Source organism: Camelus dromedarius, chromosome 21 (assembly GCF_036321535.1).
Source record: "Camelus dromedarius isolate mCamDro1 chromosome 21, mCamDro1.pat, whole genome shotgun sequence".
NCBI lineage: Eukaryota > Metazoa > Chordata > Mammalia > Artiodactyla > Camelidae > Camelus > Camelus dromedarius.
In genome coordinates, this window is record NC_087456.1 from 33,897,766 (window position 1) to 33,921,525 (window position 23,760).

General features: G+C 37.1%; 1 protein-coding gene across 1 annotated transcript in view; it reads right to left on the reverse strand.

Annotated features, from left to right (window-relative positions):
• The window catches only part of KCNT2 (potassium sodium-activated channel subfamily T member 2), a 172,798-nt gene that overhangs the window by 141,232 nt on the left and 7,806 nt on the right, over nucleotides 1-23,760 (reverse strand). The window contains exon 3 of the mRNA XM_031438358.2: nucleotides 328-508. Coding sequence (XP_031294218.1) covers nucleotides 328-508 — 181 coding nt within the window. The remainder of the gene's footprint in view (nucleotides 1-327; nucleotides 509-23,760) is intronic.

Below are 23,760 nucleotides of genomic sequence, written 5' to 3' on the forward strand. Positions count from 1 at the left end.
CATTCTATAATTAAAAACTATACTGTCCTACAGTCCTGGAATTAACATAGTTACACACTCTGTATTTGAAAGAATGCATCTTAAAGGATTGAAATAAAATGTGAGCTATCAATGGTGACTGGAGGAAAAAAAAACTCAGTGTTTCTAATATAATATCAAGAGCCATTTCTAAGAAAATTTTAATTAACCGACTAGATGGAATAATAGCACATGTGAATATATTACTGTTAGATTAATCAGCCACTCTGTATTTTTTAATTAAATGTGGAAGGTTTGATTTCATAAAACTTTACACGTCTTTATAAAATTGAACATGCTCGTGTTTACCTGTATAGGTAGGACCACAAGAGCAACACAGATCATGGCAACAACAAAAAGCTTGGAGGACCATGTTTCCGGAGTGACGTCCCCAAAGCCCACAGTAGAAAATGTCACAATGCAGAAGTACAGGGAGTCAAAGAGATTCAGCTTCTTTCCTATTCGTTCCAGGTGCTGGATTCCACAAATGCTAAAGAAACAAACGTACATTACAAATAAAAACTTCAAATTGGGCACATTTCTTCTCATCAACACTCTTCTGCAAGCCAAAGCACCTTTCATAAAGCCACTCAGCAGCTGGGGTCTTACATTGCACGATATTGTTTGGGATACTGTAATTTTTTAAAGTTTTTTTCCGACATCAAACAGATACAGTCTTATTTTGATTAGCAGCCAAAAACTATAGCTGAAAGATCACAAAGTAAGTTTGAACAGCATGTAAAATGAATAGACTGAATTTCATGTGTGACTTACACAAACTTTTTGAATGCATGTCAAGGAAACATAGAGACCAGAGAAGCTGCTGATTCCCTGTCACAATAGCGATAGTCAATAGTCTTTTTTTTATCAAAGAGATATTTTTAACTATATACACATGGCATATACATGTGTATATGTTTCGTGTGTGTGCACCGACATCCCTCAGTATCCACAGGGGATTGGTTCCAGGACCCCCATGGGTACCAAAATCTGCGGATGCTCAAGTCCTTTACATAAAATGGCACAGTATTTCCATATAACATATGCACTTCCCCCCGTATACTTTTTATTTTATTTTATTTTTTGTGAATGGTGAGGCAACTAGGTTTACTTTTTTAGAGGAGGTACTGGGGATTGAACCTACATGCACTCTACCACTTGAGCTATACCCTCCCCCTTGTATACTTTAAATCATCTCTAGATTACTTACAGTACCTAATACAATTTAAGTACTATGTAAATGTTGTAAATAAAATGCAAATGCTACATAAATAGTTGCTCGTATGCAGCAAATTCACGTTTTGTCTTTTGGAACTTTCTGGAAAATTTTTTCCCAAATATTTTCGATCTGTGATTGGTTGAATCTACAAAAGTGGAAGCTGTGGATAAATAGGGCCACCTGTATTTAGGAAAGGTTTAAGGAGTTAATTATTGCCCGGCGACCCTCATAGGGAGTTCTTTAGTAGATCAGTTATCTGTACAAAGCAACTGACGGTATGAAAGCAAGGGAGCAGCACAGAAATTGTTACAAGATGTTCCCAAAGTAGAATTGTTAAAACAGCATTAGAAATAGCACTGCTACTAGCTTAAAAAAAAAAAAAAAAAAAAAGCAAGGCTATGCCAGATTGGAGGGAGATGAGATTTGCAACACAAAAAGTCAGCCACAGAAAGGATCCTAGTCCTGATGCACATTACACTATACATAAGCTACAAAAAGATGCTGAATGAAAGAAGCCAGATGTCAAAGACTACATAGTGTAGGATTCTATTTATTTGAAATGTCCAGATAAGAGACAGCATATTAGCGGTTGCTTGGGATTGATGGCGGGAACACGTGATGGAAATGTTCTAAAATTGGGTCGTGGTGATTATTGCAGAGCTCTGAAAATATATTTAAACGATTGAGTTTTACACGTATCATGAGTGAATTTTATGGTATGTAAATTACACCTCTATAAAGCTGTCAAAAAAAATCGCTGTAGGCTTCTGAATATCTGAGTCCTCCTTCCAGCTTCTATGCAGAACAAGCAGACATCGCTTGATTATGCAGATCGAGAAAAAGTGCCATTTAATGTTTAAATTCTAGAAATTCCTTTTCTAGCCTTTAAGATATCTACATAGTTGCCTAAGTTACATCTCATAAATATTCAGTTATCTTAAATCTTTTTCTTAAGGTAGAGGGTAAGCCACTGGATAGTCAGGTAGACGGGCAGGCACACAGGTAGATGAACCAGGGGACAGAAGAGATACAGCTGGGTATTTGTCATCCTTTAGCTTCAGAGGCAGATACTTCTTTTTTTTTCTTTTTTCTTTTTCCGTTTTGTTAACTCCACGTCTCCAGAACAATTCAGCACAACTGCCTCGTTCTAGGTTGAGGAATTCTGTGTGAGCCGACAGGTCATATGGGTTGCCTTATGTTAGCGTATTTGCTCAGCTGCCCCCACGCAATATAACAGCCAAGCTAATTCCAAGGCTGTTCAGGAGGAGCCTTCATACAAACAAAGAGAACAATTGTTTGACAACATGGACATTTCTGTGGAATAAGCTTTGTTTATTTTATTTAAAATAATTTACATCCGAGAATGTAAACAACTTCGAGTAACTTCCACTCTTCCGTAGAAAATAGAATGAGGAAAAAAAAAGATAATTTATTTATTTTTAAGGACTGAAAATGATTATTTCCGAATTCAGACATGTATTATCTTGACCTGAACTACCAAAACAGTCTCCTATTTCGCTGCCTGATCTTCAGTCTATCCTTTCAATGTAACCCACTCATAAGGGCCATATTCATAGTCTTTAAACACAGCTTGGATATATCAATCTCAGGTTTAAAAGAACAACTGCATTCTCACTGTTGAGGAGCTTTCTAGTTCATGGTGTGACAGATTGTTGTAACAGCTGCCAGCACGTCAAGTCTCCTCATGTCCAGCCTCCCTTGCAACATGACACAGCTGTCCTTCCCACTGCGGTGTGCTGTCTGTTTCTCCTTGTCCTTGAATTTGAACTGGGCTAATGACCGTTTGGACCAACAGAACATTGCCGAACTGATGTTACGTGGGTTGCAAAGTCTAGACCTTAGGAGGCCATCAAGCTCTTGTTCTCACTTCTTTGGAAGTCCGAGACCACTGTGCTGTGCAGCAGCCCCAGACAATCTACTGCAGGATGAGAGGCCACGCAGAGAAAACCAGGACGTCCCAGCTGCCAGCCAGCAGCAGCAGCCTGACCTGCGAGTGCCGCCATCTTGGACTCTCCAGTTCCAATGAGGCCGTCACACGACCGAAGCCAAAACAGAAATCACAGGCAAGAACAACAGAAAAACTGCCCCAGTCATCAGTCACACAATTGTGAGACGCAACAAAGTTCTGGGTTTGGGGGTAGTTTGTTATCAGCAATAGATACGTGGTGCATATAGAATTAACCAGAATGCAGCCTCTGGATCAAATCTGTTTTTTTTTTCTTTTTCCCCACTTTCCTCTCATTTATCTCCACTTTACTTACTATTTAGACTGTTTACTTATCATAATATAGAACCTCCACCCCCATGTCTACTTTTTGCCCAATCTGATCTTTTCAACTGAAAGCCCACTTTCCCCAATTCCTACAATAATTCCCATTTTTTGAAACCCTACCTCCAATATGACCTCCTGCGTGAAGCCTTCATTGAACCCCAAGTTAGAGTGCTTCTGATGAATTTCTAGAGTATGCATGAGTTCACGTCTTAGATAGCTACACTTTACAAAAGTATCTATATTTAGTGTTCAACATTTTTCACCCCTACTCAACTATTATCAATCTCTATGACAGTATTTATATTTAATTTATATTTTTATTTCCTACAACACTTAAACAAAGCGCATAGCAACTACCTGGTAACTAACTGCTACATAAACAAATAAACACCTAATTAAACCCTACTCAAATAGTACATACAAATAAACTCCAAAAATTATTCCATGCATACGTTGCAATTTTTTTATTACTGCATAACAAACTCCCCCAAACGTAGTGGCTTAAAACAGTAACAACGTATCATCTCACATGATTCTGTGGGTTGCATGGGAAGCTTCTCTGGTTTTCTGGGCTCACTCAGGCAGCTGTGTTCAGCTGGAGATGGGCCAGAATGCAGGGTACAAGACGGCCTCACTCCTGCACTCTATGGCAGGGACCATTGTTGGCTGTGGTGCCTTGGTTTTCTCCAAGTGACCTCCCAGCCTCCAATCAACTCATCCAGCTTCCTTATCGTCTCAGGGCAGGCATGGCAGCTGCAAGTCCTCTTAAGACTAGCTTTTATCTGCTCCATTCTACTTGCCAAAGAAAGTCACAAGATCATACCATGTTGAAGGAGTGTGGAAGTAGACTCCATCTCTTCATGAGAGGAGCTACAAAATACTGTGACTATGTTTTTCAATTTACCAAACCATGTAAATGATAACACATCACAACCTATATAAATCTTAATAAATACTGCTGAATAAACCATATTACAACCCAAGGCATGTAATTTCCTTGGTATAGCTGTAGTTCAATCCATACTTACAATCATTTTTTATAATCCTTACGTAAAATGCCATTTACTTGACCTGAGAAAATCATGTGAGCCTTTCACACATGTATTAATTAATTTATTAAGTCCTTATACTTAAACAACTTGGTATACCTTAGTGCTCTCTAAACTGATATGAAAACCCCTAAAATGATAAGAAAATGAAACAACTATTAATGCTTAGGGAAATTTAATAAAAAGGCAGAGCCCAGCTACTCTCATCACGTGATATGGCCGCAGCATCACTTCCTGATTCCAGTTACAGAGTATTTATAAGCAACACGTGGAGAACGTTAAGAGAATCTGCCAACTTATCACAGTACTATTCTGGCTACAGGTGACACAGGTAGGGATGTTGTAAAGAAACATGAAAGCGGGTATCTCCGCTCTATGCCAAACATTCAGATACAGGTATTTTTATATTCTGCATATAAACCATCTTTCTAAACAACAATTCAGCTACTTCCATGAAGGAATGGAAAGAGTGTATCTTCAGGATATGTAGATACATGGACAGTTTATTGTTACTTTATTATGCAATTCTTGAGGCTAAGACAGTTTTGGCACTGAAAAATCTTTGATTCCCATGATGCAAAAACATTAATATTTCACTTATATGTTAGTTATTTTTCCTAGAACTGTGAATGCTTCAATGTATTATATAAGGATTTGAGGCTATTCAATGATTATAATCCATTTTAATATAGATTGTTATCTTACTTCCTTCACAGATGTCTCTGGAGCCATTATTAAATGAAAACTGCCTCTTCTCCCTGATCATAATTGATGAATTTCAGTTAATTATTATTTTGTGTCTGTACCCAGAAGAGATTTTAATGATGGGCACAGATTTTCTAATAATATAAATCTAAGAACGTGCTCAAATATGGCACATTCATAATCAAAATATCCTAGTCTGTCTTCTTGTAAAAGAGATACATCTTTTTAGTCAGTCAAAGCCCAAGTTAAACTATTTAAATTATATCCTCAATTGAAAGTAGCAGAAGAATTTAATAATACAGGATTTTTTTTTAAATCAGAGCTGGTAGATATTAGTAAACACTCTGTTACCATTAAATTTTCTAGTAATCACATTTAATATTGTCTTGGGACTGGGCAGTAATATTTAAGGGAAAAAAAGCTAATTTAAAATATTTGATTTTAGTGTGTATCTCATTGCAAACGAATTTTTGTTTATTAGCCTGTATTCCCCGCCTAAACATTTGCAGTTAAACAGTGTACTGCAATTTCATATATAAAAATAAACCAGTATTAACCATGTTCTATTTAGCTTTTTGTTTAGTTAATATGCATACAAGTTACTCAGATTCATTTGCAGTAAATAACTATGAAATGGAAAGTTGCAAATGAATATAATTTTCTTATAAATTCTTTACAGTAAAAATACCTATACATTTTAAATAAGAAAGAAACGACCTATATAAACCAATAGGTGCTAATACTTTACTTACACGTTTCATAATGGGGAAAGGACATCCTAATATCATAATGCTAAGTCACGTTTATTCACAGACAATCCTTTGTTGATGGTTTACTTATGTGCTGTGTATTAGAGATGCAGATATGCATATGACACCTTCGTCTACACAAAAAAAGTTTCTAAAATCTGAAGTGAATGATTTTGACCCCAGCTTTATAACACTACTACCAGCAATCATACCAAAAATTAATAATCAAACATTTAACTTATAACTTGGTTAATGCTAACTTAAGGAAACTACTTAAGTTTTTTGAACTTCATGCTTCTGAACTGAAAAGTAAATGTAATAATATTAACTTCTTCATTTGGATATTATGAGATTTAAATGAGCTAACGCTCAGTGAAATGCCTGACAACATAAGAACGTTCAAGGAATTCCGCAATAATTGTGTCATTTATGTCACAGTCACAGAATAAAATAAACAGAAGCAGAAAAATGGGTCAAACGTAAGGGTCAAATATCCACACAGAAGTGTTACAAAGCCTTCGTTCTCCACTGGACAAAAACAAATGTACTATTAACAGTAGAGTCGGGGACCATGGAGAGAGGGTGAGGATGAGAAAACAGCCTGTCCACTCTCTTTGCTTTGGATTTGCTAACATAGTTGTTAGCTGCGGAAAATCACCATGGATTAATGAGTAGCTGTCATCCTGTCCGACCTTTTCTCCTGCAACTCTCAACTGCTAGGGAAGGGGGAAAACGGGCAAGCGTGGAGGGCTCCAGAAAGGAGAGTTAGGCAACTTGCAAGGTAAACCCATAATCTTTAACTATTTAGAAAGAGAGCCATGCCATATTCACTGACCTTTGGCAGGTTCACCGTTGTCATTTACGGTAAGTGGCAACCAATTCTTGGCAACGCAGTAAGAGGGGAAAAGGTTGAGCACTGTTTCTGGGCCAAAATGTTTATATGGGCTAGTGAGGACTACCTATCACTGAGAACTTCTACTGCAATTACATAAAAGGCTGCATATATGTGTATCATATAGGTTCTTATCTAGGTACTTACCTACAGAGCTCACTGACATATGTGACTACGAAGTAGGTCATCACAGTGTGATCTTTTCAGATTTAAATATTAAATATTTTTGTAAAAATCCCAATAGAATTTTCTTTTTTTATATTTTACACCATAACTCATATCCACTGCTATTATTTAAATAGGTATTTAATTTTATATAACATGGATTTTCTATCTTATGAAAATTAAATATACCTATTTTTTGAAATGCTATGAATTTCAAGAAGCAGAGAAGTCCTGCCATGCACATATTTATGTTTTTGCATAATCGTGGTCAATATTTACAACACTGAGCTCAAACTGGACTTTCAGCAATATTTTACACAGCTGTTCCCACCTTAACGTAATTAGTTTGATATGAATACTCATCTGTGACCATGTCTATTTTACAGGTCACTGTCACAGAATAAAAATCCTTGAGGAATTTTACAGTATGGACTTTGGCAAGTTTTTAAAAATCAAGTGAACATGCACGTAAACTATGCAAATTAACGGAAAAATGCCAGCTACTCAAACGTATCCTTAAATTCCTCCTCCGAACTTGATCACCACCAACACGCACCAGAAACAGAGAAATGCCCTCGGGATTTCAAATCATCCAACACTTCCACGATCAGTAAGGGTAACAGACTGACTACATGATGAGAACCATATGAAACAAATACAGCTCATGAGAGATACAATGTTTTCTTTGGTTTTCAACCAATATTTGTTGATTTTCAACATGACCTGTAGATACCAGGTAATGAAGGCAATAAATAATAATGGCATAAGAAGAAATATTAGAAAAAATTTTGCAGGTGGAAAGGGATGTAAATTATTTTATTCTTGGATATGTTGAATTTATCATTTCTGTAAGATATTATGTCCAAGTATTTTATTAATATGCACCTAGAATAAACCATACTTACACTCCTTGGGTAAACTTTACTTGATGGTCATTTTTGTACAGTTCTAATATTTTTGCTTCCAAAAAACAGCACTATGCACTCACTGGCTATTACAAGATAAATAACAAAGATATAAATAAGAAATCAAAATCATTCCAGTCCTTCCAACTCTTGAAGTAATAATATCTAGCATGAATCCTGTTGCTTGTTTGGTATTTTGTTTGTTCTGCTTTCATTTTTAATGTAAATGCACTTTTGATTTGAATTTTGCCAAGGATTTTTGTAACTATTTTTTCAAAGACATCTTGGTCTGTAGCTCTTTATCTCCAACACACGTTCCTTGAAAAGCCGAGTTGGCAGTAGATACAGCGGTCTGCAGTCAGATACCTCTGGCAACTCTGAGTTGAGTATATTTTATTCAGCAAAAGACTTTTCAGATTCCTTTAATGAGTTACTGTTGACTGCGAATCTCCAAGAGTAGAATAATTTTCATAAGATTAACCAAACATCTGCCAAAGTTCTTACTCTTTGATAGAATATCTTGAAGTATTAGGGTTTTATGAGCTGAAACATGAGAACATCAGCCCAGGGCTTGCACTTTGAGTATTTCTGAATAACTGTTTAGCTTAATCATTAAATGGTTTGGGTAACTTTGTACCTTTGCCCATGCCCTGAATTACACCACACTGGATTTACTGCTGCTTGAAGAAATTTAACAGTGAACTGTCAGTCTCTGAAGTTTTTTCATTTTGTTTTGGTTTGGGGGATTTTTTTAAATGGAGATCAAAAGATAAAATTTTAAAATGTGACATTTTAGAAGTGCTCCATCTCTGCCCTTACTCTCAATTTAATAGTACTTAAAAAGCCAAAAATAGGCATTTTGGATTGAACTTCCGTTCATTCTTTCCATAGATACACAAGAATCAATATGCCTTGCTCTTTACTGACTTCCTACAAATCTCAACTTTGAGCACATCTAACAAAGTACAGTTTATAAATCTGGGCCCACGGCAGCCATGCCGAGTGCTGGATACGCACAGAAGAGTCCTGTCCCTGCTCACAGGGAAGCCAAGGGAGTAGGTCAAACACGTGCACAAGCACCGCAGCTATTTACACGTGGATCACCAGAAGCGAGCGAGTCCTGTGGAAAGCAGGACTTCAAATTTTACCTCAGTAAGAAAATTCTAAATTCTGCTTTTTTTGTTCACTGGAATACCATTAAATCTTACTAAGGATAATTTTAGTTAAAGAAGCTATTCAAACACTCAGGCAAAACTCATAACCACTTAATTAAAAAAGGATGAGACCCACTTTGCACTAAATACATGAAGCCATGATGCATATTATACCAAACATTTTATTTCTAATTAATTTAGAAACAAAAAGACTAAGGTATTTATTTCTTTAGCTAAATACACCTCCATTTAGAAAAGCTAACATCTTAACTCTTGTATTTTAAATCTCTTTTTTTTTTCCTTTCCCTCACTTAGTGAAGAAGTATCACCAGGGTAAGAGCCAGAAATTATTTAAGACCACACGCTACACCAACCACAACAGAATGGTAAGTGTTCTTTTGATATTAAATTCCTCAATTGAAGGGATTCCACACTGTCCATTACCAGTCCTATAGAATATATTTCCTTTAACAAAATTACATTGAAGTGCAGTGTATTCCATTTCCTCTCCTTTCATCGTTAATGGCCTAAACAAAATAAAAGCATATGCTGAACAGTCTCTCTCAATTACTCATAGACCCATCAGCCTATGGACCATTTCTAATATACTGCACGCAGATGGAAGAGGGGGGTTTCCATTCATGGCATGAAAGATGGAACTTCCAGTCACATGCAGTGTTTCGTTCTACGTTCCTCAGGTTATATGCTGAGAGGGTGTTCATAGTCATCCATAATCATTTACTTTAAAATGTCTACTGCATGTCAATGCAAAATGTATTTTCTACTATCAACTGTGAAGGAAATAGACAAACAAGGCAACAGATGATCAAATGGATTAAACTGGTGAAAATTCGGAGAAAAATCATTACAGTCAAAAGGAATAAATAACATGGTGAGGTCAAGAATCAAGTAAAATCAGGATCATGTCCTTGACATTCCCATTTCAGAAGACTAAATATTAAGAAATTAAACCCTTACTAGAAAAAATGGGGACCCGTCTCACCAGTAGAAAGCTATTTAAGTTACTTCCGTATTAAAAAAAAAACCATGGATACGACAGTAAAGACAACGTGAAACTTAATCGTCTTACATTCTTACCAATAAAAGAAAACTTACTCATTACTACTTGCTTTCTGGAGAACTTTTAGGATTTTTCTCTCCCGAAGCTTCAATAAAGTGCTTGTAATTTTGTTTTTGCCGTGCTGTAGGTCATACGCTTTTGAAAAGGTTTCACATTTATCTGTTCTATTTATTGAGGGCTACTAAGTTGGGCACAGTACTAGGTACTAGGGGAGGAAAAGGTGTAGAAAAACTGACAACTTCCTTGATGGAGGTTAAAGTGCAGTGGAAGAGACAGAAAGTGATGAAAATAGACGTAAACAGACAAAGGAGAGTCCTCCAGTGCTAGGATTTCCTGTCATAATTGAATTTGATCTAATCAGGGATCAGGATTCAATGAAAAAGTGATGTTTACATTAACATAAAAAAGATGAGTCAGCTTTACCTGGCAGAGAAGGTAGAGCATTCTAGGGAAGAGGGAGGTTAGTCTGATGGAGGAAGTAGGAAAAAAAAAAAAAAGCAGGACTTCTGAGCAGAGGAAAAATAAAGGTTGTGAGATGAGAATGGAAAGATGAGGGAAACCATAAAGGCGCAGGAAAGTTACAACATATGAAGGAGTTCTGTATTCACCCCACAACACATGGAAGATCTTAAACAAGCATCAAGCAAGTGTGTGGTGACACAGTCACATTTACATTTCCAAAAAGTCACTGTGATCACCATGAGATGAATGTTTGGTTGGAACCAAAGTGGAAAGAGGTAAACCAGTTACATGGCTGTTGCTATCAAGAGGTTATATAATTCAAAAAGATAACATGCCCCCCAGTGTTCACAGCAGCACTATTTACAATAGCCAAGACATGGAAACAACCTAAATGTCCATCAACAGATGGCTGGATAAAGAAGTTGTGGTATATTTATATGATGGAATACCACGCAGCCATAAAAAAGAATAAAATAATGCCATTTGCAGCAACATGGATGGACATGGAGATCATCATTCTAAGTAAAATAAGCCAGAAAGTAAGAAAAATATCATATGATATTGCTCATATGTGGAATCCAAAAAAAAAAAAAAAAAAAGACAAATGAACTTTTTACAAAACAGAAACAGACCCACAGACATAGAAAACAAACTTATGCTGTGCTCACTTCGTCAGCACACATACTAAAACTTACAGTTACCGGGGAGGAAGGGAGTGGGAAGGGATAAATTGGGAGTTTGAGATTTGCAGCTACTAACTAATACATATAAAATAGATAAACAACAAGTTCATAGTGCATAGTACAGGGAACTACATTCAATATCTTGTAGTAACTTATGGTGAAAAAGAACATGAAAACAAATATATGTATATTCATGTATGACTGAAGCATTATGCTATATACCAGAAGTCAACACAACATTGTAAACTGACTACACTTCAATAAAAATATATTAAAAAAAAGATGTTGTGATAGTTTAGATGAGTGAGGTGATGACTGAGAGAAACAGAAGTGGGAAGACGACTTATAGGACATTTAAGAGATAAAGCCCATGGGACTATTTTTACTGGGCATCGTGTAACAGAACAGGAGGTGTTAAGAATGACTCTATTCTCCAGGGCTGCCCAAAAGCATGGACACTAGCTGCTATTTCAGTGATGGACGACCGCGGGGGGATACACAGCACACATTTGCTTTTGGACATATTTAGTTTGAGGAATCTAAGAGAAAATGTCACAAAAACAGCTAACTTGTAAAGAACACAGTTAAAGCCATAGAAACTGGCCTAAGGCCACTAGTCTGGTCACAATGATTGGATTCTTTCTGGTGCACTTTTGCAACCTCCATAGTAAAGATGAAAAGCTGGGGTGTCAGACCCCCCGCCCTAACAATCTTGCTGCCAAGGACAGTCAGAGCAAATCATAGATCAAATTCTGCCACACAAAACACTTGCTAACCCCTGTTCTGTAAGATCCAAGGGGTTGCTGTTCTCGCGTCCTTCTGTGCAGAACAACAAATACACCGACAAAAAGGTTCACCCCAAGGGAAATCTGAACATGTACCAAGGGCAGGTTCTGTGAACCAGCCTGTGGAATCAGATCACAAAATGCTCAGAGTAGGAACGAGTCCGCAAGGGTCTGCAGACCTAAGGCACCCCTTCCATAAAGGGTTAGGCTGCTGTGCGCATCGCATGCTTACAATCCAGTTATGCAGAGGCAGAAACAACACTCTCTTGCCAACTACACGTCTTGAAAACTATCTTTAATTCCCTTTACGTTAATTTGTAAAACTTATGACACAGATATTGATGCTTGAAACTGGTGGTAACCTGGTAACGGGTCCCTGATGAGAATCCTTCACATGCTTATCAGCCATGCCTGGATTTTAGCTCATCTACACACAGATACCGCACTACCCTGAAATGTTTAGGGGATTACAGAAAATATAGCTAAAATATGTGATACAGTCCTAGGAGAAAAATATAAAGTGAAACGAAAGGGCTGAGGACTGACTGCTAAGAAAATATGTGATTTAATGAAATGTTACAGAAGAGGAAGAAGACATAAAAAGAGTATGCGTGTGTGCGTGTACCTATGGAGTGTGTGCACTGGTGCCCCCGCGTACCCATCGCAAGCTCACAGCCCCCGTGTACGTGTCAGTCACTCTTCATGTAAACTTTTCTGACTTTAAAGCTGGGAAGTATTAAATAATATTTACTACTAGAATATGGGAAATACTAAAACCAGTGACTTACATTGGCTTTCTGAGTCCTATCTTGATATCAGAGATCCCTTCTAAATATATTTTTGCTCCATTCCTAGTACTAAAATCATAGAATAAGGTCATTAGCTCTAAGGATCATAGTCCCTTTTCCTCCTCCTTTGTTAAGGCTTAAAATTTCAAAAACAAACAAAAAGTATGATATCTATTCCACTTTCCTCTTTATTTGCACTTTTCCATCTTAATCATAAGTTTACTTTAAAAAAGAAAAAAAAAAGAGTATTCTTGATAGGAAAAGCCCCAAAATGAAGTCATAAACAGGTCAAAGTAACTTCTACTGGGTGCAAAGAAGATAAAATAGAATCTTGCATTAAAAACTCAACTGTGAAAAGCATTTACTACAGTGCAATCCGGCTACAGGATAGACTTGAGAGGAAGACAGGAACAGAGGAAGATAAAACCAGTGAAGTCATGAGACATGACAAACTATAAATTGCTTTGTATACGACACCAAGGAATTCATACTACACTGAAGACTCTGAAGACACAAATGAAGAATTTTAAGCGAGAGAATGTGGTCAATTCGAGTAGTGTCGAGCTCATTAATAAAAGTCCGCTGATGCCCTGAGTGGCTACCACTTCTCTGAGCAGCAACTGTATTTCCACTAGACTCAGAGTCTCCAGGGTGACAAATCACCTTTCAGACACTGCCCATGCAAATCATCCAAGTGAAGTTCCAGCTCAGAGGAAATAATGGATGTTAATAAAAAGCTACTGAATTCAGTCCTAAAGCACTTTCTAGGTGGAGATCTTGCCCCTCTGCAATTTATTTTTTGCTTGATTTTTTCTTTAATTATCTTATTCAATTCTCAAAAGTGAAGTGTGTAACCAATAAAATATTACCTTGACACACTATTATATAAAGACAAATTCATATTTAGAGTTGATAAAAATATATATACATCTCAATTCTATTCAGAAAAGGTCTGATTTACAATGCATTTCTATTTTACTATCAAGAAGTTAGTAAAATAAATGCTAATTTACATGTTTCTGCACATGTCAAATATGAAATGGCACCAAGTAAGTATCAGCTAATTTAAGCTGATTTACACTCATGTGACATGTTCCCACAGGGACATTTTGCTAGTTAGCGCCACGTGACAAGACCAGGCCCAAACAGTCAGCCTCTGGTCAACAGTTTCTGGAAATCAAGTAAGGCATAAAATAAGGCTTATTACTTTATTCCATCTGAAATGGGCCAGATTTAATTAGCCACCAAAAAGAAAAGAAAACACAGAGCTTAACACGATACTTCACATTGTACGGGGCAGGAATTACTCTCATAGCAAAAGTGACTCATTTTTTGTGTAATATTTGTGTAATAACTGTTTTGAATACAACTTTTAAAGTGTACTATTAAGGTATTATGTTCATTAACAGGAAAACGTTGTCATAAATAATAACCCTTTGACATTCATAATGCTTAATCTCTGCTTAAAATGAACTGAAAAAACTCCCCTAAGAGATGACAAGGTGAACTTATATCTATTTCACAGAGGATGAAATTCAGAAAACTTTGTAATATACAAATATTAGCATATGCGAATCAGAACACTCTTAAGAAGTATCTGACTGGTTCCTCTGAGCAGTTGACTAACCTTTCTATTGATGGTGTATTTATTGCTTGCAAGCTAGCACCAAATATATCACTAACTATGTAGAATGGTCTCCAAGGTAAATGACTATTTCTCTTTTTCACTGGAAATTACAACTGTTTTCCTGATCAATAACATTTGTTTAAAGAGCAGTTTCAGAAGGTCAATGACACATTCTCAACTAAAGAAATTTACTGGAAACATAATTTGCATTAACATTTACCTAATGCAGATTTTGCTCCCATGGCTTCAATTTTTAAAGATTTGTAAGAGCTTTCCCACATCAGATTATTTATACTCAAAGAGATTAAGCTAGGAATTAATATTGCAATGAAGGTACTACCATTCGAGAAAATCTTTGATTTTGTATTTTTTGGCATCCAAAAAAACAGCACTTTTAGGATCCAACATATAAAAATAAATATGCCATTTCCTTTGCTTTTTACTCGTCATGAGACTTACTCAGCTCAAAACTTCATTTAACAGACATTATTCTAATAGCATCTAGCCCCATTCTTTGCAATTATGAATGTCACAGAATGACACAGCTTCAGTGACCTCGCTGGGAGAGTTCGGGGACACGCAGGGAACCCTGGCACAGGGTTTGAGAACAGCTGATCTAACCCAGCTCCCTTCCCCACAGAGGCAGCCTCTTAGGGAGGAAAGAGTTGAAAACTTGACCAATGGTCTGTCTCCTCATAAGAGGTAGCGCCAGGAATATGATAATGTTTCTCATCCTTTCCCCCCAACTTTGTAGAAATCAAATACTACAAGCCCTCTCCAAGAAAACTGTGGAATTAGGCATGTTTTTGTTTTAAGAGAAAACTCAGGAAGGAAACCAGTTGCCTCAAAGCACTTTGTTAATTTAAGTTGTAGGTTCTACATCCTTCCTGTACCAAAAGGAAACCAAACTTACAATCTAGTGAACTAAATGACTAATTCGTCATTCAGCTCCTAATTACCTAGGGTGAATGTCCCAAATAAGATGAAATGTGACTCAGCCATGCCATGTTTCCTAAGTGACCAATCCATCTATAATGTCTTCTGCTTGGGTCCCGTAGAGAGGAAGACTTATGTGACATCAACCCTGTCACTGTACTCTGTTTTTAGGCATCTGCAATGTAAACCTCTAGAACATTCTCAGACACGTTTCAGGGACGTGTGGCAACACATGAAACACGGCTGATACAGGAGAGACCGATAACCTATAAAGGACCCTTTAGTGTTCATCTCTTCGGATAGGATTGAATTTAAAATCAATTTTATACTTTATATTTTCAATCAAGTTTTTTGTCCCAGACTTACTGTACAAACTCAGCATCATTCCATTAACATAGTTTATACAAGCAAAAGGAAATAAGTCTAATTTCTGATAAAGACAAATAATTGAAGATTTAAAAAAAAAAGATGAATATATTGCAGAACCACTGGTACTGGATGGTGCAGCCCAATTGTCAGGACCCTTGACTGGGTTGTTAAGAAATGTTTCTTTGAGGATTTAACAGATGAACCTAGACCTTAGGGAGGACAAAAGCTAAGTGGAGACGACACAAGGCCAAGGGGACACTGCTGAGAAAGCCCAAGCTGGGAGTCATCACAATACCTTCAGGGAACAGGAATCAAGCAGTGGTGCAGCCCAGTGCTTCAGAGAAAACACAGCGTAAGTTGAGGTCAGAGAGGTTAGCATGGCCCAGACCATGGAAAGCCCCATAAATTACTTTTGTTTGTTGCTTTTATCCAAATGCATTGGTGGGAAATGGAGGTTCTTAAACTTGTAACAATATTCTTACTATTCTGTGGAAATGTATTGGAAGAAAGCAGCAGTGTCAGCAGACAGAACAGATGTCCAAGCAAGAGACAATGGCTGTGTGAGGAGCCGTGACAGTGCGGACGGAGCGGCGGACGGTGCCTGGAGAGATCTTGGCTCCAGAGCCAACAGGCTGGCTGGATGACCAGAGGCTGAGTGTGAGGGAAAAGGAGGAGGGCAGATGACTCCGAGCATTTTACTTTTTTTAAGGGCCTGGATCGATAGCAGGATACCTGAGAAGATACAGGGGAAAACTGCCTGGAAAGAGAATCAAAAATGTCTGGGGCTGCAGAAGCTACCAGCTGATGGATGGTTTTGGAAGCCGCAGGCATCTCTGAGCCACCCAGGCAGATGGAGGCGCAGGCCCTGGAAAGTAAGAAGAGTTTCGATAACCTTCTCTCTGACTCTTATCAGATGTCTGGAAAGAAAATTATATTGGTGAGAGTATAAATGACCCTCCACCCTCTACATGCTCAAATTTGGCTCCCAGAATAAAGCTGAACCCTGCAAAGCACCATAATTTGTACCACAACACACTGTCTCCTGAAAGAATTGGTTTCAAGCATCTGCTAAGGTCTCACATGCAAAGTAAAGATGGCAGGTCACGATCAGACAAACCTGGGCTCATTCCTGGTGCCCCACTTTTTTCAAAATCTCCTTAACTCCTTCCTCTGACCTTACTGCTCTCCTCCCTAAACTGGAGGGAGTACTGCCTACCTTAGAGTGCCCTAAGGCTATTATGGGGGCTCAGCAAAACACTAAGCCAATAAGCAGAAAACCAATGCTCCTTTTCACTATATAAACTTTTGTAAGAAAGAATCCACGTTGTGCTTCCACACTTGTTACATGTCATGTCTCTGGATCACTCTGCCCACAGAGCAGGCTCCTGAGTCCCTGGGAAGGGGGACATTAATTACGCAGAGGGAAGTGTGCTTCCTTCTTTCTGATAATGAGGGCCTAGTGCAATCCGTTTCTCCTCCACCTCGGCTGCCCTAAAGCTTAATACCGGCTTTATACTTTATCCCTGCTCTGCTGATTTGTCGTTTCTTCTACTTCTGTTCTAATGATCCAATTTCACGTCTGTTTTGAAAACTGCCTCAAACCTTTTGTTGAAGGTTTTATGGTATTTCTCTGTCTCCATCTGACAAATGAATAAATTAAGCCTCAGAGAAGCTATCACTTAACTGAAATCACACAGCAAAAAGGCGACACAACCAAGAACTCTTCAAACCTAATGAATTTCTGTTTTTAACTAACGTCCCCCCAGAGAGCTGCACATATACACATGCTCCTGTGAGAAATAAAGCCTAAAAAGGACAATTTTTTCTGTTAAACTAAAGATCTGTCCCCTAAATTATGGCAGAGAAAAATACTCTTTACGTTTAAATAGCACTTTGTAAGTTACAAAACGCAAAATGCTGTTACATAAATGATCTTGATCTTTGCGGTTATTCAGCACTGGGCCCTGCTTGACTTTATAATTAGAACATGGAAAAGATTTAGTCAAAGGCAAACAAACAAACCAAAAAATAAATAAATAAATAAAAATCCCAGAGAGAAAACTTAGGGGGTTTGAGGCATCTCTGACCTGAAGCAAAAAAGACCATGTGCTTCAATCGTCAAAAATATAAAAAACCCTCACAAAGCAGGGGGCTGGGAGTGGGTTTTCACCCTCGCAGTAGGCACACCAGAGGGAAGTAGCTCATATGAAATTCAAACGAGGTATTTAGAACATCCTAAAATCAATTTGCTAGCAAATGAGGAGCCTAAAAATAAATACTAAAAACTTACATATTAAGGTAGAACAAGGGTCTATCATAAAAATAATTCAATGGGCTAACAGGAACTAAAAAGCGTTTTAAGAAGCCAAATGCACCTGGATTATTAGGGATAATCAGAAATATTCCGTACACCATTTGCATAGCAAAACGCTGGTGGAAGTTATTACAACCCCGCGGTGGGAGACAGTGCCAGCACCAGCAATCCACCTACAGGAAGGAGACGATGCTAAATGCGGTTCTCAGCACCCCGAATCTAAACCCTTTACAGTACAGAAAGAGGGTAAATTGTAATGCCCTCTCTCTATTTATGTCAAATATAAATTTAAATTATTTCGTATTTCACAATATAGAAAATATTTTAGAGAATTTACTAGTAGAAGACTAGGAGACGAACAGCAGCGATACAAGACCCTGAGCATCAGGACTCTAGAAGTCAGCTGAAACGCAGAAGTTTCTAAGCAATTCAAGGCGCTGGGTAACAGAAGAGGACTTAGTAAGGAGGGAAAGACAGGATGAGAAAAAGAGGAGGGACTTCAAGAGAGAAAAAAATAGTTTATGGTGTTTGAAAAAGATGTATGAATTTTGCACGGATTTCATTGCTTGATGGTAAGAAAATGCTTTTATTATAATGAAAATGTACTATAAAAGCTCTGACGTTGACGACGGTTTAAAATAGACAGCCATCTGGGTTGGATCGTATAGAGAGGCTATGTTTGGAGAAGTGAAAAATAAAAAATATTCTGGGATCTACTTGAGTAATATGATTCTTTATCAAAATCTTCTGCTACAATTATATTTTTATCACGTCCTCCTTACATTTTCAGTAGTTTTTACTTTATATGTGTAACTGCCACCTTTTTTGGATACAGAGGTAAATGAAGATCCTGTCTCCTGATAAAGTGTGCCATTTATCTTTATCCAGTACCTCATACTACCCTGTTAAGGTTTTTGTTGTGCTTTGTTTTTAATCAGAAAACCCACTTTGTCCATTCCCGAGATGCTCTTTTCTACCCCTTGCCTTTGGGGATTCTCCACAGGGCGAAGGTGACCAAGTTCACCACCTCGTCCCTGAGCTCCGGGCTCCTGCAGACACGTGGCCATTCCACACCTCACCTTAGGTTTCTAAACGGCGCCTCAACCACCATGGGCTCTTTCTCTCCCTCTTTCCGTTCCTTTCCTGATTTCCTCATCCTCATGTACAGCATTACACTCAGCTTCCCAAAGGCAAATCTCAAAGTCACCCTTCAATTTTTCTTTCTCCCTCACCTTACATCCAATCTGCCATCAAAATGGTGTCATTTCTGTTTAAAAAAAAAAAAAAGAAGCCACAAGCCCCAGATGGAGTCACTTGTGCTAAGTCACACGTCAGCAAACCAAGTCTTAACTGCAGTTTCAGTCTCTCCCAAGAACATAATCTTTAACCAGTCAGTCAGGGATCACCAGGTCAGCACGAGTGAGGTAATGTGCTGGGGGGACCCCTGCCCTCCCCAATAGGAAGGTGACCTTGCCCGAAACCATCTACTCTTTGCTAATAAACTTGTTTTCCACCCTCTCTCTGCCCTTAAAAACCTTTCCTTTTCTACAGCTCTTCAGAGCTCCTTTCTATTTGCGAGATGAGATGCTGCCCGAATCATGAACTGTTGAAGAAAGCCAACTGGATCTTCGCACTGACTCCGCTGAATTTCCATTTTTAACACTTCTTTTAAAAATATATATATCATTGTGATAAGAACATTTAACATGAGCTCTACCCTCATAACAAATTTATAAGTGTACAACAAATGATATGAAGGTATAATCATGGAATCAGTCAATGGAAAAGGCATAACTTGAACCCAGGATTGTACTGTTCCAATTTATTTTCACCATTACACCAAAAATCAAGCACATCTTAGAGTTTACTAAAGAAAGCAACTCTGCAGTCATTCTGGTACGACAACACATGTCATTAAGATGGGACTTGGAGAAGTTCATAATAAGTAACCAAAAATAACTGTGTTATAACCTGAGTGCAATGCACTCAAATAATGAAGAAGTTTCAGCACTAATTGTACACAAACGGAGCATCTTCTTAATTGACGGTAAAGCTAGCTGTTCTGGGTCAAGGGTTCTCACACATCCTTCACAAGGAGGAGCCCGCAGGTAGCATAACTCAGTACATAGCTTGTCCTGACCTGGAGGAGACCGCACTCACTCACTGCTTGAGAGGACAGGTGAGAGAGCCCAGGTAAGTCACGGCCTCACAGTGTACCATTCACAGCAGTGATGGACCTGCGCCTTAGCAAAGAAAGGAACTAGAATTAGAAGACGGGCCCTGGGCACTCGGAAGGCTTATGGAGTTGTTCCAGACAGAGCTCCCAAGGCACAGATGGCTGGGGCTACAGGGATGCAGCATGACATTCACTATGTATCTCAGCCCCAACCTGCAAGGAGGTCAACCTCCCCTTTCACAATGCCATATGTAGATTTTTGTTAATATATGGTTGCTTCATAAAAAGAAGGCAATATAAAAAAACAGAAAAAATATATAGGCACTGAAAACTTATAGTAAGTAAGCATCTATTTCAAATATAAAAAGAATTTCAGTGAATTAAATACAGTTTTTTAAGCTTCAGTATTAGCTTGTAATTATTTTTGTTTTAGAAAAAGTTTATTTTTCAAATGTTTCACAAAGAATGTTGCATTTGAGAGTCTACTGTGAGCTCTGCTGCTTTACAAAACATTCTTAAGTTTTATCTTTGACACAGATCCATGCAAAATAATTTCAGTGTTACATAATTCTAAACCAAAATCTGAACAATGTTTAATTAGGACTTAAAATACAGACTCTCTTGTAAGCCTCTTTAAAACGACTGAAAAATTATAATTGACTTGTTTACTTAAATAGATCCTAAATGTAGTAACAAAGGCACCTTAATTTCTAATCATGTGTAATTAGTGCTTTTTAAAATTTGCTTCTTTTAAAATGTTAGTTATACGAGCTTTTCAAGCTTTGACAAGGTTTATAAAGGAAAACATTAATTTAAATGAAAGGAAATATTGAGACTGTAAACTTTTCCACCACCTGGTAAATGTCAATTTGTATAACAAAATGTTTTCAGAAAAAAAGTTACATGGCAGAAATAAATAACCTTAAATATCCATGAACTCTCTATGAATCCCACTTATGTGCACAGTTACTGGAAAAATTTAATTAGCAATGGCATTCTGTGCTGAAAACACCGAACACTTTGATTTCATGCTTGTAATTTCAGACATTAGCATTCAAACCAGCCCACAACTTGCACTTTGGTATTTACTGAATGAATATCAATTAAATTGTTCCAAGTAATCATTTCACTTCCTGCAGAGTGTCTGCCTAAAACCTGTGATTCCCATGGAATTTAAGATCTTTTGGGATGTTGGGATTTTACATCTTCTAGGAGAAACGTTGCTTTTGAAGTAATGAGAAATCCAGTTTTTCCACTGTTAAAAGGAAGTTCTCACTTTCCTGGGCGCTGTCTTTCTGTCTATGCAAAAAAGGTTAGTGAATCATGCCAGAAGCCATTGATCTGAAGTCAACATGCACTGCCACTTGGTAATTCAAGAAAAGCAACTACACCCCACCCAAAGCCCTGATGCACACACATGCATTTTTTTGTTAATTCCTTAACTATTTTGTGCCTCTTGGTTTCTTCATCTATAAAATGAGGATAATAGAACTTACTTTATATGCTGTCAAAATTAAATTAGTTAATACATGTAAAGTGCTCAGAAACATGCCAAACACAAAGTAACCCTTTGAAATTACAACCATTATTCTCAGTATCTCATGTTTGAAAATAACTAATATCATCATATTTCAAAAATCGCTTTTTTGCTACAAAATTTTATTCCAAAATCATGTTTCCTAGATTTTTATATTAACAATACTTTATTGTTACTATTACATTATTATTATTGATCAATTATTAATAACAATAATTACATCATTGTTTATATTCCAAAATTCTTCCAATTTGAATTCACCCTACATAGCTAGTTAACTGCGTAATAACTGTATTCTCATTTATTCAGTTGGGACAAATAGTCTTCTATTTGCTCTAGTGTCATACAAACCTGGGGGCTGTTAGTCAGTTGCCAGATCTTCAGACAAATGGACTTTCTGTCAATTGTTTATAATATAAGCAAAACAAACGTGACCAAACAAAACTAGTAATCAAATATCATGTTGGTATATACCACTGGACCACGTTATAAGACTTTCTCCACACTACAGTACTTAGCTTCTCACTGTCCACATCTCAAGTAGCTATTTGCCTTAAGAGTTGAATCAGTAAACAGAGTTCAAGAACTAAAGTATCCAGCATTTAGTAAGTATTAATCAAAGATGCACAGGAAAAACCCAAATACTTTCGCATGTTAATGATGTTTAACTAGATGACATTTAAAACAATAAATTAATAGGTTCATTTTTCCTTAAATAAGACTGTGGAAATGAACTGAATTTTTACGTTGAACTAAAACATAAAATATCCATTAACCTAATACAGCTCTTTACAACTCTACGAAATAATACAAAAATATGTAATAGATATTCAAATAAAAAATTCAAGTTTATATCAAAGTAGGTGCAAAAAGAAGTCTCCTAGTGTAAAATCAGAAACACCAAATGCATTATAAATTAGAGTACTTATTATTGGTTAGAATATGTTGATAATTAAGCTAAAGTCGTGGACTTAATTCCCGGATGGACCAGTTGTCTCTGCTTTGTTACAGAGACACAGGCTGAATCACAATTCCCAGCTGTCTTGGAAGTGCGCACTGTTGATCAGCAGCGCTGCACAGCCGACATGTGGAAAGATTAGTCCAGTTCCCTCACAATGACAGGAAAAGAAATTCTGAGCACATTCCCTTTGGAGAGTGGGTCGGCAGCCTGATTTTTATTTGTTTGGCACTGAGCGCTGTGTCTGTTATAGACAGATGCTTAATGACAGTTCTTTGTAATGTTAATAATGATGAGAAGATACAGTTTAAAACCATATAGCAGCTTTCCAAACAGGTAATTTTAAGATTGTGAGATCCATGAACAACACAGCCATTTCATCAAATATTAGTTCCCAAATGTGAGGGGCTTAAAAATTTAATGTATGTATTAAAAGTTCTGATTTGGAAAAGCACTGATAACCTTGCTTTATGATAAACCCTACTAGCAATTAATTATGACTAATCTCACCATAATTTAATATATATATGCATATACATATTAACCAATGTATATATTATATATGTATATACATATAAACCAATGTGTATATACATATGTATGTACATATAAACCAATTGTATATACATATATACAAACTACAAATATGTACACATATTACAAATATATACATATAAAAGTATATGCATATACATACATACACATATCTAAGATAGCTTTCTTTGATAGGTCAAGTAGGAAAAATAATGGTAATTTCTGACATGCTATACTGCTCAATATTCAGAAGAAGGACAAAAATGATGAAATCTTTATTCATATGAGAAATACTCCTAAATATAAAAAATAGATTTTACTTTTTATCTTTAAAAAGCAGTCACAAAGCTGAACAAAGCTG